General features: G+C 38.5%; 1 protein-coding gene across 3 annotated transcripts in view; it reads left to right on the top strand.

The window, feature by feature from the left end:
- NUFIP1 (nuclear FMR1 interacting protein 1) overlaps positions 1-12703 on the top strand; it is a 35800-nt gene that overhangs the window by 651 nt on the left and 22446 nt on the right. For all 3 annotated transcript variants that reach the window (XR_004991097.2, XM_036456197.2, XM_036456196.2), the window contains exons 2-5: positions 2018-2100; positions 3385-3483; positions 4652-4714; positions 5683-5759. Coding sequence is in view for 2 of the 3 variants with exons in the window: in XM_036456197.2 (XP_036312090.1) it covers positions 2018-2100; positions 3385-3483; positions 4652-4714; positions 5683-5759 (322 nt within the window). In the remaining variant the exon portion in view is untranslated. The remainder of the gene's footprint in view (positions 1-2017; positions 2101-3384; positions 3484-4651; positions 4715-5682; positions 5760-12703) is intronic.

A 12703-nucleotide genomic window follows, 5' to 3' on the forward strand; every position in this document is an offset into this window, starting at 1 on the left:
ATGCATCAGGAGCTGGGAATGTAGTAGGAAACATCTGGTATAGGAGAACAAACAAAATGAAGGCGTATTTGAAGGCCGTGCGTGCTGCGGAGGGAGATAAAGAAAGGAAAGATGGGTAGTGCAGTTTTCAATGCCAGTCATAAGGAAGGTGACATTTGTGAAAAGACATCAAGAAGGTGAAGGATCAGACCCGTGGGTGCTTCTGGAGGAATAGGGATACAGGTAGGACGAACTGCAACTGCAAGGGACTTGAGGCAGGAACTGATGTGCATATCATTGTCTAAGGAGGAACGAGCCTGGCGTAGAATTGTAGAAAATTGCGGATAGGGCAGGTCTGTAAGGGCTTTATAGTTGATGGGGCTTTGGTTTTTATTGTTGTGATATGGGTAGTGCAGCGGAGTGACATGATTTGATCTATGTTTTGAAAGGATTAATGTGACTACCAATAGGAATCGAATGAAAGCGAGGTCAGTTAGGGAGTTAGTGCAGTTTTCCAGGTGAGAGATACTGCGGACTTGGACCAGGGTGGGGCTCAGGAGGTGATGAGAAATAGTTGGATTCTAGATTTACTTTGGAGGCAGGGTAGGACCCAAACCATTTGCTGAAGGTAAAGAGATACGAATAACTTATTAGTAGGTGGTTGTTTTTTTACGCCAAACAAGTAGAATGTGGTAGAGCTGATTTGGAGAGAAGACCAGGAGAGAGTTTAAAATATGTGGGTCAAGTAGAGATACTGAGTAGACTGTTAGCTATCTGGTACTTTCAGGGGGGATTTGTGGCTGGGATTGTACATTTAGGTGTCATCAGCATATTGATCATATTTAAAGACATGATGTTGTTCACTATTCTCAAACTTTGCATAAAATTCCTTTTACATTACATTGAATCTAAATAATTGTTTATCCTGTGCCAAATGCTAGGAATACGAATGTGCCTAAGGCAGTCCTAAGTAAGGTGAGATGGTTCACAAATGTAAATCACCATACAGTGTGCTGGTGATAGAAGCATATAAAAGGTGGTTTCCGAGTGTTGAGACATTGGGAGCAGCTTTTGGAAGAAATGTCTTGGGAGATGTGTAGGAAGAGATATTTTGAAGGCAGAGGCAAAGAGGTGTCGGTACAAAGAGAGTTCTGAAGATTACAGCGTTCTAGTGTGACTGAAGCAGAGTACGTGAAAGGTATGGAGAAAGAATGAGAAAATACACCAGGATTTCAGGAAGGACCCTCGGAAGACTTTTGCAGAATTGGTGACAATGTGCAGGGTCTGTTGGAAGAAACTGGCAAACCATCTGGGAGGCTGGTTCAGCAATCTAGGTGAAAGATCAGGCTTCAGAGTTGGGTTATGGCAATAGAGAAGGAAAAGGATTTAGGACAGTGGTTTTCTACCTTTCTAATGCCGAGACCCTTTAATACAGTTCCTCAAGTTGTGGTGACCCTCCCAATCATAAAATTATTTTCTTTGCTACTTCATAACTATAATTTTGCCACTGTTATGAATCATAATGTAACTATCTGTGTTTTCCGATGGTCTTAGGCAACCCTGCTATAGAGCCTAGGAAAACACAGATAGTTACATTACTATTCATAACAGTAGCAAAATTATAGTTATGAAGTAGCAAAGAAAATAATTTTAGGAGAAAAAGTATTTCATAATGTTGTTTTCTGGTGTAAAATTGATGTCGAAAGAGTTGTATAATGTACTGTTTACCTTTCTAATGTTTGAAATACATTATTACACATAATGTCTGAAATAATCTGAATTTTGTCAGATTAGCTTGTCCATTGCTTACATGCCTAAAGCGTTTTTTGGACACTTAATCTTACCACCATGTATTAATTTGAAAAAATGTTTATTTGGTAGATTAGTTTTAATCTTTGGTAATTTGTTCAAACTGCTATTCTTAGAAGGGGCAGATTAGCACTTTTTAACTCAAGTATTTATGACATATGCTACAGCAAATAAAACTTTAAATAATTGTTTACTTGCAAACATTTATGGATCTCTTTTTGTTTTTCAGTTAAACATTCTTATTTTCCACAACAATATGATGCAGAGTTTACTGACTTCAACTTCCCTCCCAGTGGAAAACATAAAAAAAAGGTATTTTTTAAGATGTTCTTGAATGTGACACTTGGTCCCTATGTTACTCTTTCATATCTGTGCTTCTATCATAACTCTTTTAGTGTTTGCATCTATTATTGACACAATGGAGCCTTGCTATAATAAAATCTTTAAGGATCTTAGCTTAAGTAATAATTTCAAGTGAAATCTTTTTGAGAAATGAATGAAAAAATTATAGATAAAGGAAACATTGAATTCATTTCATTATAGTGTCAAGAGTAAGTATTATTGAGAATTAGGATTGTAGATAAATGTAAATGTTATTAAACCTCAATGAAGTAAAACATAATATATAAATTATATATGTATATTACTAGAAGATTGGTAGGGGTGATGGAATTAAAAATTGTTTGAATTTTTTTAAAGAGGAATAGCTTAGTTATGTTCAGAAACCAAGTCTTAAAATAGGCTTGCTTTATTCTGATGTTTACAGTCTGGCCTTTCAACTTTTAAAGTATACAAATAACGTTATTAGTTTAAAATAAGTTGAGTAAGACTCATTATTTTGGCATGAAAATATGTAGCTAATATTAACAAAATATTGTGAAAAACTATACTTATTAACATCTCAAAATTAAATATTTTCTATAGCGTTTTTCATTGTAATTTTTTTTTGTTTTATATTTAAGCATAAAATAGCAAATTGGTATAAAAAAATAACTAATCTTTACCTAAATCATTGTTTTTCCCCTACTGTAGTTTTAAACCTATATGATTGTGTTTTTTTTAAAAGATGAAATACTGTTTTTACACTAAATACTTATTTCTAGATCATCTTGATATATGCTCAAGTAAGTCTTAATTAGGTTACCACTTTGCAAGCTATTCCCTTTTTTTAAATTGATTTCAGAGAGGGGGAGAGAGATAGAAACATCAATGAAAGAGAATCATTGATTGGCTGTCTCCTGCACACCTCCTACTGGGGATTGAGCCTGAAACCCAGGCCTGTGCCCTTAACTGGAATCAAACTCTTCTATCCACAGGCTGGTTCTCTATCCACTGAGCCAAACCGGCTAGGACTATTCACTCTTACATTAGCTCTACTCATATTTAAATTTTTTGTTGTGTCTACTTGTCCTAATATAATTGCTTAAAATAAAAGAAACAGCATTATACCTTTATTAGTAATGTCTTAAGGAATTTCTCCCATGTATAAAGATTATGTGAAAAATCAGAGTATGTATTACTAGTAGGATAGTTACATTTTTATTACAGATAAAAGATTTTTCGCCTAAGCCTAATGCCTCTCATTTTTGTTCACAGAAAAGAAAAGAACCAGTTTTCCACTATTTTTGTGATACCTGTGATCGTGGTTTCAAAAATCAAGAAAAGTATGACAAACACATGTCTGAACATACGACGGTAGGTTTTGTTTGTTTTTTGTTTTTTATTGATTACAGAGAAAGGGAAAGGGTGAGAGAGAGAGAGAGAGAGAGAGAGAGAGAGAGAGAGAGAGAGAAACATCAGTGATGGGAGATAATCATCGATTGGTTGCTTCCTGCATGCCCCCACTAGGGATTGATCCTGCAATCCTGTCATGTGGCCCAACCAGGAATTGAACCGTGAACTCTTGGTTCATAGTTTGATACTCAACCGCTGAGCCATGTTAGCCAGGTTATCCTGAAATAATTTAACAAAATGGGTATTATTTGGTAGGAATTCTGTGCTTCTTTCTCTTAAAAGCTTATAGCTCATAGAAATGTTTGATGACCTGATAAATTGGGACAGTGACCCTGGGGATTCGCAGTTTGAGGGTGGAGAGCCCACTGCTTCAGGAAGCAGTAAGATGGCAGCAAAGAGGGAAGGTCTGGCAGCTGTCAGTATGTGTGGGAGCCTCTGCTTTGTAAGAGAGCTGGTTCTCCCCTCCAGTTGCTTGTGCACCTTTGTAAGTTCTTTTCCTTCTAAGGCTGCCCTTGACCATTTAATCACACTCTAATTTTCCATGGCCCATCACACTCTAAAGATGGTCTGGGCCTTATTAAGTATCGAATACTTAATCTTTTTAACCAGAATATTTGAGAAGCAAAATTAAAGAGGAAGTTCTTAGTTTGGAAAAGATCCTCTTTGAGGTTATAAAAATGCCCCTACTTTTAGGAATAAAGTAAATAGTATATATTACTGTACTATGTACTTTGAAAATGTCATTCTTCTTAAAATATATTTTTATTGATTTCAGAGAGGAAAGGAGAGGGAGAGAGAAAGAGAGAAGCATTAATGATGCCTCCTGCACACCCCCTTCTGGGGATCGAGCCCACAACCTGGGCACGTGCCCTTGACTGGAATGGAACCTGGGACCTTTCAGTCTGCAGGCCAACACTCTATCCACTGAGCCAAACTAGCTAGGGCTGTAATTTCTTTTTAAATAACTGTTTTGAAGTGATCTTTGTTTTGCTATTGACATAACTATGATTGATAACACCATATAGATGGGATAACTATGTAATATGGCTAGAAGACATCTATATATATATAGTGATGGGTATATTTAACATAGAAAACATTGAATAGTCTTTTTTGTTTACTCCTACAGTGTCCGGAAGTAGATTGCTCTTTTAGTGCACATGAGAAGATTGTCCAATTCCACTGGAGAAATGTAAGTTCTTGTGGTTTTATTTATGTTTTTTCAGTATGTGCTCTTTTCATTTCGTTGATCTGTTATCTTCATTTTACATAGCATAAAAATAATATTTATGCAGTACTTTGTAAGGCAATTTTATATCTATTAATCAATTTTATCCTCACAAACAACTATGTAAAGTAGATAAATATTGGCCCCATTTAAGAGATACAATAATGATTTGCCAGGTCCTCAGAAACTGATTCTTGCATTTGAGTTTTTTAACTTTAAATTCTGTGGTGGTTTTTTCTACACCATGCTTCTTCAAATTATTTTGTGTATTCATTATTTCTTTAGCTACTTCACTCAATTTTGGTTGTTAGGTCATTAATTTGGGTCTTTAATGTCAGTTAAAAAGTGGATGCATTTACTTTGAAACCAAAATTATGTTACTCCTTTTTTTTCTTATCAATAGCACTTATTCTATATAATAAATCCCTAATATGCAAATTGACCAAACAGCACAACAACCTGTTGCTATGATGTGCACTGACCACCAGGCAGCAGACGCTCAATGCTTGAGCTGCTTCCTGGTGGTTAGTGCTCTCCCACAAGGGGAGCACCACTCAGCCAGAATCTGGGCTCATGGCTAGTGAATCCAGAAGTGGAGGCAGGAGAGGCCTCCACTAAGAATCACTTGGGGGATGTCCACCTGCTGGCTTAGGCCTGCTCCCCTAAGCCAGCAGGTAGACATCCCCCAGGGGGTCCCAGACTGAGAGAGGGCACAGGCCGGGCTGAGGGACACCCTCTCTCACCCTCCTTGCCTCTAATCTAAATATACAGGACATTTTTCTTTAAAGGAAAAGTCATAATAAGGTTGGTTAAAATCCACTTACTTGGTTTTAAATTTTGAGGTATAGAGTTTCCATTATCCCCCATAATGTTAAGATTTAGTCTAAAGCATATATAAGCATCCTGATGTTCAGCAGGCTTTTTTCCCCTAGATGCATGCTCCTGGTATGAAGAAGATCAAGTTAGATACTCCAGAGGAGATTGAAAGATGGAGAGAAGAAAGAAGAAAGTGAGTAAAGAGTTTAGAACTAGTGAAATAACTCTTTTACTGTGGCAAGGCTGAGTACTTAAAAATAATGGCATTGCTCAAACTGCTGCTTCTAGAAAATCGTACCTCCTCTCTCTTTCAAGTTCTGCTCATTGCTTTAGCCCAGCTGAAATCCTGCCACTTTGGGGTTAGTTTTCCTCATTTGTCTACAAAAATATCTTGCCCTTCTTTGAATAAGGTATCTGGTATCTGCTCTGCCTCTTAGCTTAGACATTTTATATTGTGCTCCTATTGATGAACTTTGCATATTTATCTTTTTAAAAAATGACTTCGAGGCCCTAGCCTGTTTGGCTAAGTGGATAGAGTCTTGGCCTGCGGAGTGAGGGGTTCCGGGTTTGATTCCGGTCAAGGACACATGCCCGGATTGCAAGCTAGGTCCCCAGTGGGGGGCATGCAGGAGGCGTCAAATAAACGATTCCCTCTCATCATTGATGTTTCTATCTCTCCCTTCTTCCTTCCTCTCTGAAATTGATGAAAATAAAAAATTTTTTAAATGACTTATAGGCTTTACAAATGTAAGAACTATCTTTTGCATAGTTGTTTATACCCCATGGTGCCATAGATATAAGGCATCTTATAAATGTTGATATATATAAATGGAGCTTGGAAATATTTTTATGATATGCGTACTTCTATTTTGGTACTTATAAGTAAGTGGTTGAAGAAATCTTGCCAAGACTTTTTGTTGTTAATCTTCACCTGAGAATATTTTTTCCATTGATTTTTTAGAGAATGGCAGAGAGAGAGAATGTGAGGGAAGGAGAGAGAGACAGAAACATCGATGTGAGAGACACACATCTATTATTTGCCTCTTGCACGTGCCCTTATTGGGCCAGGGATCAAACCTGCAATCCAGATATGTGCCTTTGACCGGGAATTGAACCCATGATCCTTTGATGCGAGGGGCCTACACTAACCATGGAGCAACATGTTAAATTCATGTGTTAAACTATACTTTTAATTATTTTTAAAGAAATTGGGCAGAAGAGAGCCCATAAATTCATTTTGTTTGGAAGTATCGTACAGCTTATTTGGACACCATGATCAAAGCTCACCCTCCCCAGTTAAAAAAATGTGTAGACAAGAAGTTATCATTGAAGTTAAATGGTGGCAGAAGTGTCCAAGGAATACTGCAGGAATCTGATTCCTTTAGGAATCTTGTGATAGATTAATGTGTGGAGCTGGCAACAGAACAGTATTGGAATGGTGTCCATACGAGGAAATGTTAGAAGCCTTGGAACTAGTGTAAAGAATGGCTACTCACCAGAGAATCAGCTGTTTCCACATGTTCCCTCTCCACAGCATTGTTTTATTTATATAAAGTCCCTGGTAGAAGACTAATTTGACTTTCAAATGTTAGTGGAAAATTTCAGCAAACCTTGCATTTATGTTACATTATGATACCTTTGAATATTTTCTTGACAATAGTTTATCTTGAAAATTAGAGGTAAACATTCAGTATTTGGAAAGGCAAAGATTTTACTATATATGGCCAAGGTCACTGGAAGTAGATAGGAGTAGACTCTTACCTTGAATATTCACTCATGAGATGTAGGATAAATATACATGATGTGCCCATGAGACCATAGACAACTGAAGCATTTTTAAGTTTAATCATATAGGGATAGTAATGACTGGTCAAGGGATACTTGGAGTCTCTGGAAGGCAGGCCATCAATTCGTTTTGAAAGGCTTCTTGTAAGAGGGCTAGTGCCTGCTCACTCCTCTCCATTAATTTTAAGGTATGTTATACATGCAGTGAAATTCACCTCTTCAATGCATAGTTCTGACAAATGTGTATATCTGTGTAATCATCACAGTGAAGATGAAGAATAGTATTCTGTCACCCCCAAACATTCCCTCATCGCCTTTGTGGTTGACTTCTCCCCCAACCTTCAGTCCCTGGCTACCACTGATCTGTTTTCTGTTCTTATTTGTATTTTTGCAGAACATTATACTATAAATGACTAGAGGCCCGGTGCATGAATTTGTGCACAAATTCGTGCACGGGTGGGGTCTGTCTGTCTTGGCCCCATTGGGGTGGATTGGGGCTGGGCCTTTCGGGAGGAGGAGATGGCAGGAGGTTGGCTGGCAGTCTGGCCCACCTGCCCCAATTAGGGTCGGATCAGGGCTGGGCTGGCTGGGGGCTTGGGGAAGGGGCTGCGGACGATTGGCTGACAGGGCCTGCCCCCGATTGGAGTTGGGGTGTCAATTGGGGATGGGGCTGGCCATGGGGAGGGGCTGTGGGTGGTGGGCCGGCCACCCCACGCCCAAATGGGGTAAGGTGTACCAACTGGGGGCCAGCGGCCTGGGAGAGGGGCAATGGGTGGTTGGCTGGCTGGCCCTGCCCCTGATGGGATGGGGGGGGGGGCAACCTGGGGTGGGGTCAGGCAGGAGGTTGGTGGACTGGTCCTGCCCCCTGTTGGAGTGGAGGGTGTGATCAGGGGGGAAGGGCTGCAAGGTTGGCCAGCCAGCCCCACCCCCTGATCAGGCTGGTTGGCTAGTCACAGTGGGCATCATAGCAACTGGTTTTTATGGCCGTTATGGTTACTGGCTTTTTATATATAGATACTATACTGTCTGTAGCTTTTGAATTTGTCTTTTTAACTTAGCACAGTGCATTTGAGATTCATTTCTGTTGTTGCATGTAGCAGTAGGCAATTACTTTCTATAGCTATTCTGTCCCATATGGGTGTCACCTACCGTATTTTTCGGACCATAAGACGCTCCGGACCATAAGACGCACCAGTTTTTAGAGAAGGGAAATGAAGAAAAAAAGATTCTGAAACAAATAGTGTCCTAAAATATTTTATGTGCATTAAAACTCAACATCACAGTCATAAACACATGTAACCAACCCTGTAAAGTAAACAGCAGCATTTAGAACCATTTTAGAGCCTGGCAAGCACACAGAGACCACACAGAGCCGGGCAAGTAAAAAAACTTCTTTTTTAAAGTATATGTGTAGGCTATATTTGGACCATAAGACGCAGGGACTTTTTCCCCCCACTTCTGGGGGAAAAAATGGCGTCTTATGGTCCGAAAAATACGGTATATGAATATACCACAGTTTGTTCATCATTTCCCAGTTGAGGAACATTTGGGACATTCCCAGTATTTGATGATTATGAATAAAGTTTTCACAAACTGATGTTCAGGTTTTTGTTTAGAACATGAGTGTTTATTTGACTTAGGTAAATACCTAGGAGTTGTATTGGTTGGTCATATGATAAGCATGTTTAATTTCATAAGAAACTGCCAAAGCTTTTAGGAGGTGAGGTTTAAAATCAAGTTATGCCTAGTTGGGCATGGAAAGCATTGACATTACATAGGATGGCTAGGATGCAGGGTGCTTGTATCGGTTAAGATTTTGCTCCAATAAATGGCACAGCAACCTCACCACTGTGGCTTAGCACAGAGAGGTTTGTTTCCCCAAGTGGAAAAGGCCCTGAGCCTCTGCTGCTGCTCAGCAGCACCATTAGGCACAGGCTCTTTCTTGTCACTCCTTAGTAGGTGGTTTCATTTTCATGTCCCCAGGAATTTCCGCATATCCAAATATTAAGCCCACATTCTAGGCAGAAAGAAGAAAAAGGCAAAAGGCACCCAGAGTCGAGTTTGCCCCTATTCATTAAGAAAACAGTAGCTTTGTTTTTAACTCCTATCAGGAGACTTCCATGTGGCTCTCATTGAAGTAGGTTGCTTGGCCACCTCTAGTGACAGCAAAGTTGCTAGAATATCCTCAAACAAAATTGTTAAGGAAAGGGGAGAAGATAGAGTAGCATTTGACTAAGTGCTTGGTGGGATTGTTGAATTTTAAAACTCAAAGAGGTACTTAAAACTCCATTCTGAATAAATGACAAATGAGCAAGTGTTTAGTATGCTTATTGGTGATTCTTTTTGTGTAGGATAGGTGTGGGGGCAGAGGGGAGAGAGTTTAGTTATATGGTTTCTAGAATGTAACTTAAGTGTACTTTATAAATAAAAAATATGATAAGCATTTCTTTTGGCATATTTGATCGATTTCTCAAAAATACACTAATCTTCTCTGCACTAGCAGTTTTTTAAAAACCTATTATGAAATTATATTTACTTTTAAATTTTATATTACCCTCAATTTAAAAAAAAATGTTATTTGAACTCCTAAAAAGAGTACATTTCACATTGATATGGCAGAATAGTCATTATGTCTTGAATTTTATCTTTCTTGTGAGAGCTACATTCTTTCTGAGGAAGCCATTGTATATTTTGACAGGCAGGAAAGAAAGACCACTTTCCACAACTAACCTGCAAAAAAAGCCAAAAACAAACCAGTTTGTGTTTTTTTTTAATTGATTTCAGAGAGGAGGGAGAGGGAGAGATAGATAGAAACATCAATAATGAGAATCATTGATCAGCTGCCTCCTGCAAGCCCTCAGCTGGGGATCGAAACTGGGACCCTTCTGTCCACAGGCCAAAACTCTGTCTTTTGAGCCAAGCCGGCCAGGGCAGTTCTTAATTCCTGACTTATGAAGTAGAAATGCTGTGTGACTTGGCATTAGAGAAAGTGAGTGGTAGAGGTTTATCTCCTAAGCCTCAGTTTTAGAAACATTGAGACATGTTTTATAGCAGATGGGAGTCCACTAGGTGGCGTAGTTTTATGACATTTATTTCAGAAGTTGCTGTAGGTCAGGAAATCCTTTGAAATTGTGTCCCCAATTATTTCAGAATTCCAACAGAGGCTGGTCTGCTCCTAAAGAATGCTATATTTTTTTTGAAGTTCAGAAAGATTTTGAAATAAAAATATAGTTGTGGGTCAGTGAGAGTAAAGAGGAATTGTGTTTTTATAGAGAACAGGATTAGGGGAGAAGTCTTTTAAGTGGGTGGTGATTTGGGGATAAGGAAAAGAGAGCATAATGTAACCAGAATGATATATGCTAAAGTTATAGTTGGCACAATTCTGCCCATTTATTGACTCTAGTGCTTAAGGCTCTCACTGGAGGTGTAAAGAGAAGGACAAGAGGTGGGATGAAATGAAATAGGAAGATGAGAGAAAAAGGGCTTATGGTTTCAGGGCCAGTTCCTTTTGGGGTATTGGGGAAAGATGGAAGTACAGGAAAAAAAGAGATTTTAGCAGATTAAAATAGAGAAGCCAACTGTGAAAATATCACTTATTCCAGTGTTTATAGACTTATGTAATATCCATTTTTGAACAGGAGATACTGGGCTGAGTTTTATCTGTATGTGATTGTGCAGTATAAGACAGTTTTGTGATTTTTTTCAACAGAGTTTGAATTGGTTAATTCAGTTGTACTACTTAGGAACCTGACCTGTGACCTTCATCAAAGCTCCACGCTTATCTTTATTATATTACGTTGCAGGAGGTGCTTCTTGATTGCTGTGTGTGTGTAACTCTGACTTATATTTCTGTATCCCTGTTTTGGGATAATTTGTTTCATTTCATCCCACCTCTTTACCTTCTCTTTACACCTCCAGTGACAACCCTTAAGCACCTGAGTCAATTAATGGGCAGAACTGTGCCAACCATACTTGAATATGCCAGAAAGAGAAAGTGAGCTTTTTAAAAAGACTTCCATCAAAGGAGTTCCCACAATTTCTTGATGTCTCATATAAGGGATTCATTTCACATCACACCTAAACCACTTGCTATAACAAACATTTACATTCTTTGTTATTGAGAATATCTTAAGTAGCAGCTGCTTGTATGTATATGGTATACTCGAGTACCAAATCTTATTGTTTAGCATATGGCCTAACATGTTAAGGGTCTGCAGGAAACAGAAGAAAAATCTTGAGGAAACATAAGTAGTATGAATAAGTGAATCTCAGAGATATGAAAGGTGTTGAGTAGCTGTGAGTTGCATGCCTAGATGCTGGGGCCTGTGAAAGTCATCATCTTTTTTCTCATTGTTTTGGTTTTGTATATTCTGTCTTCAGATTGAGAAAAGCTACCATCCTGTCTGTGAGATTGTTTATTGTCACATCGCCTCCTCTTTTAAAAGCTGCAAATAATTCCAGTTCTTTTCATCTTTTTTCAGAGGTTTTATTTTTTATCCTGCCAATCATCTTTGAGTCTCTTCTGAATCCCTTCCAAGTTTTATTTTTCCTCAACCCTCCTTTTCAGTTTAGAAATACGAAACTGGACACAGTATTGGGAGTTTCTAACCACTTTGGAGTATCGTGAGAGGAAGATTTCACACTTGAACATGTGCCAGAGGCCATTTCACATAACCTTAGATTATGTTTGCTTTCCAAAAGTGTAATCTATGGTACTGACTTGCTGTCAGATTTTTATCTCTTGACCTTGATCTTTTCTTCTTACGTTTATTTATAGCTTGTGTATTCATCATCTTTTATTTATGGAGTTTATTTTTCTTAGCCGAATAGATTGCTTTGCACTGTCCTCATTGAAATTCATTGCCTTTTTTTCTGATTACTTGACCATTTAATGTCATTTCAATTCCTATCTTCCAATGTGGCCAAGCAATAGGCTTCATATTGTCTGTGTTACTTAAGTTAGTGATGCAGATTTTAACAAAAAGTAAATAAGAAAGGAAGAGGTAGAAACAATGGCAGAATAAGATTTGTTGATGTTTCTTAAAATTCTCTAGTAGCAGCTTGGCCGAGTGGTAAAGATCTGTTTGAGTTTTCCTCCTGTGCTTTTTATACTTCTAAGATTTACTCTCCTACACAACTGTGCCAAGGAACAAAGAAAGCTTTGTCAGAGCATTTTATCTTGCACACTGCTGTTGAGCTTAATCTTAATCACTGCCTTGTACATTTATCTCCCTGTTCATAACTTGCAGGGGCTCCCCATTGCCGCTGAATTAAATACAAACTTTCTAGTCTTCCACTGAAGACTCTCTATCTGGCCTCAGCCTCTCTATCTGGTCTGATTGCCTGTAGCTA

This window comes from Pipistrellus kuhlii, unplaced genomic scaffold, assembly GCF_014108245.1.
Source record: "Pipistrellus kuhlii isolate mPipKuh1 unplaced genomic scaffold, mPipKuh1.p scaffold_m20_p_3, whole genome shotgun sequence".
In the NCBI taxonomy this organism is placed as follows: domain Eukaryota; kingdom Metazoa; phylum Chordata; class Mammalia; order Chiroptera; family Vespertilionidae; genus Pipistrellus; species Pipistrellus kuhlii.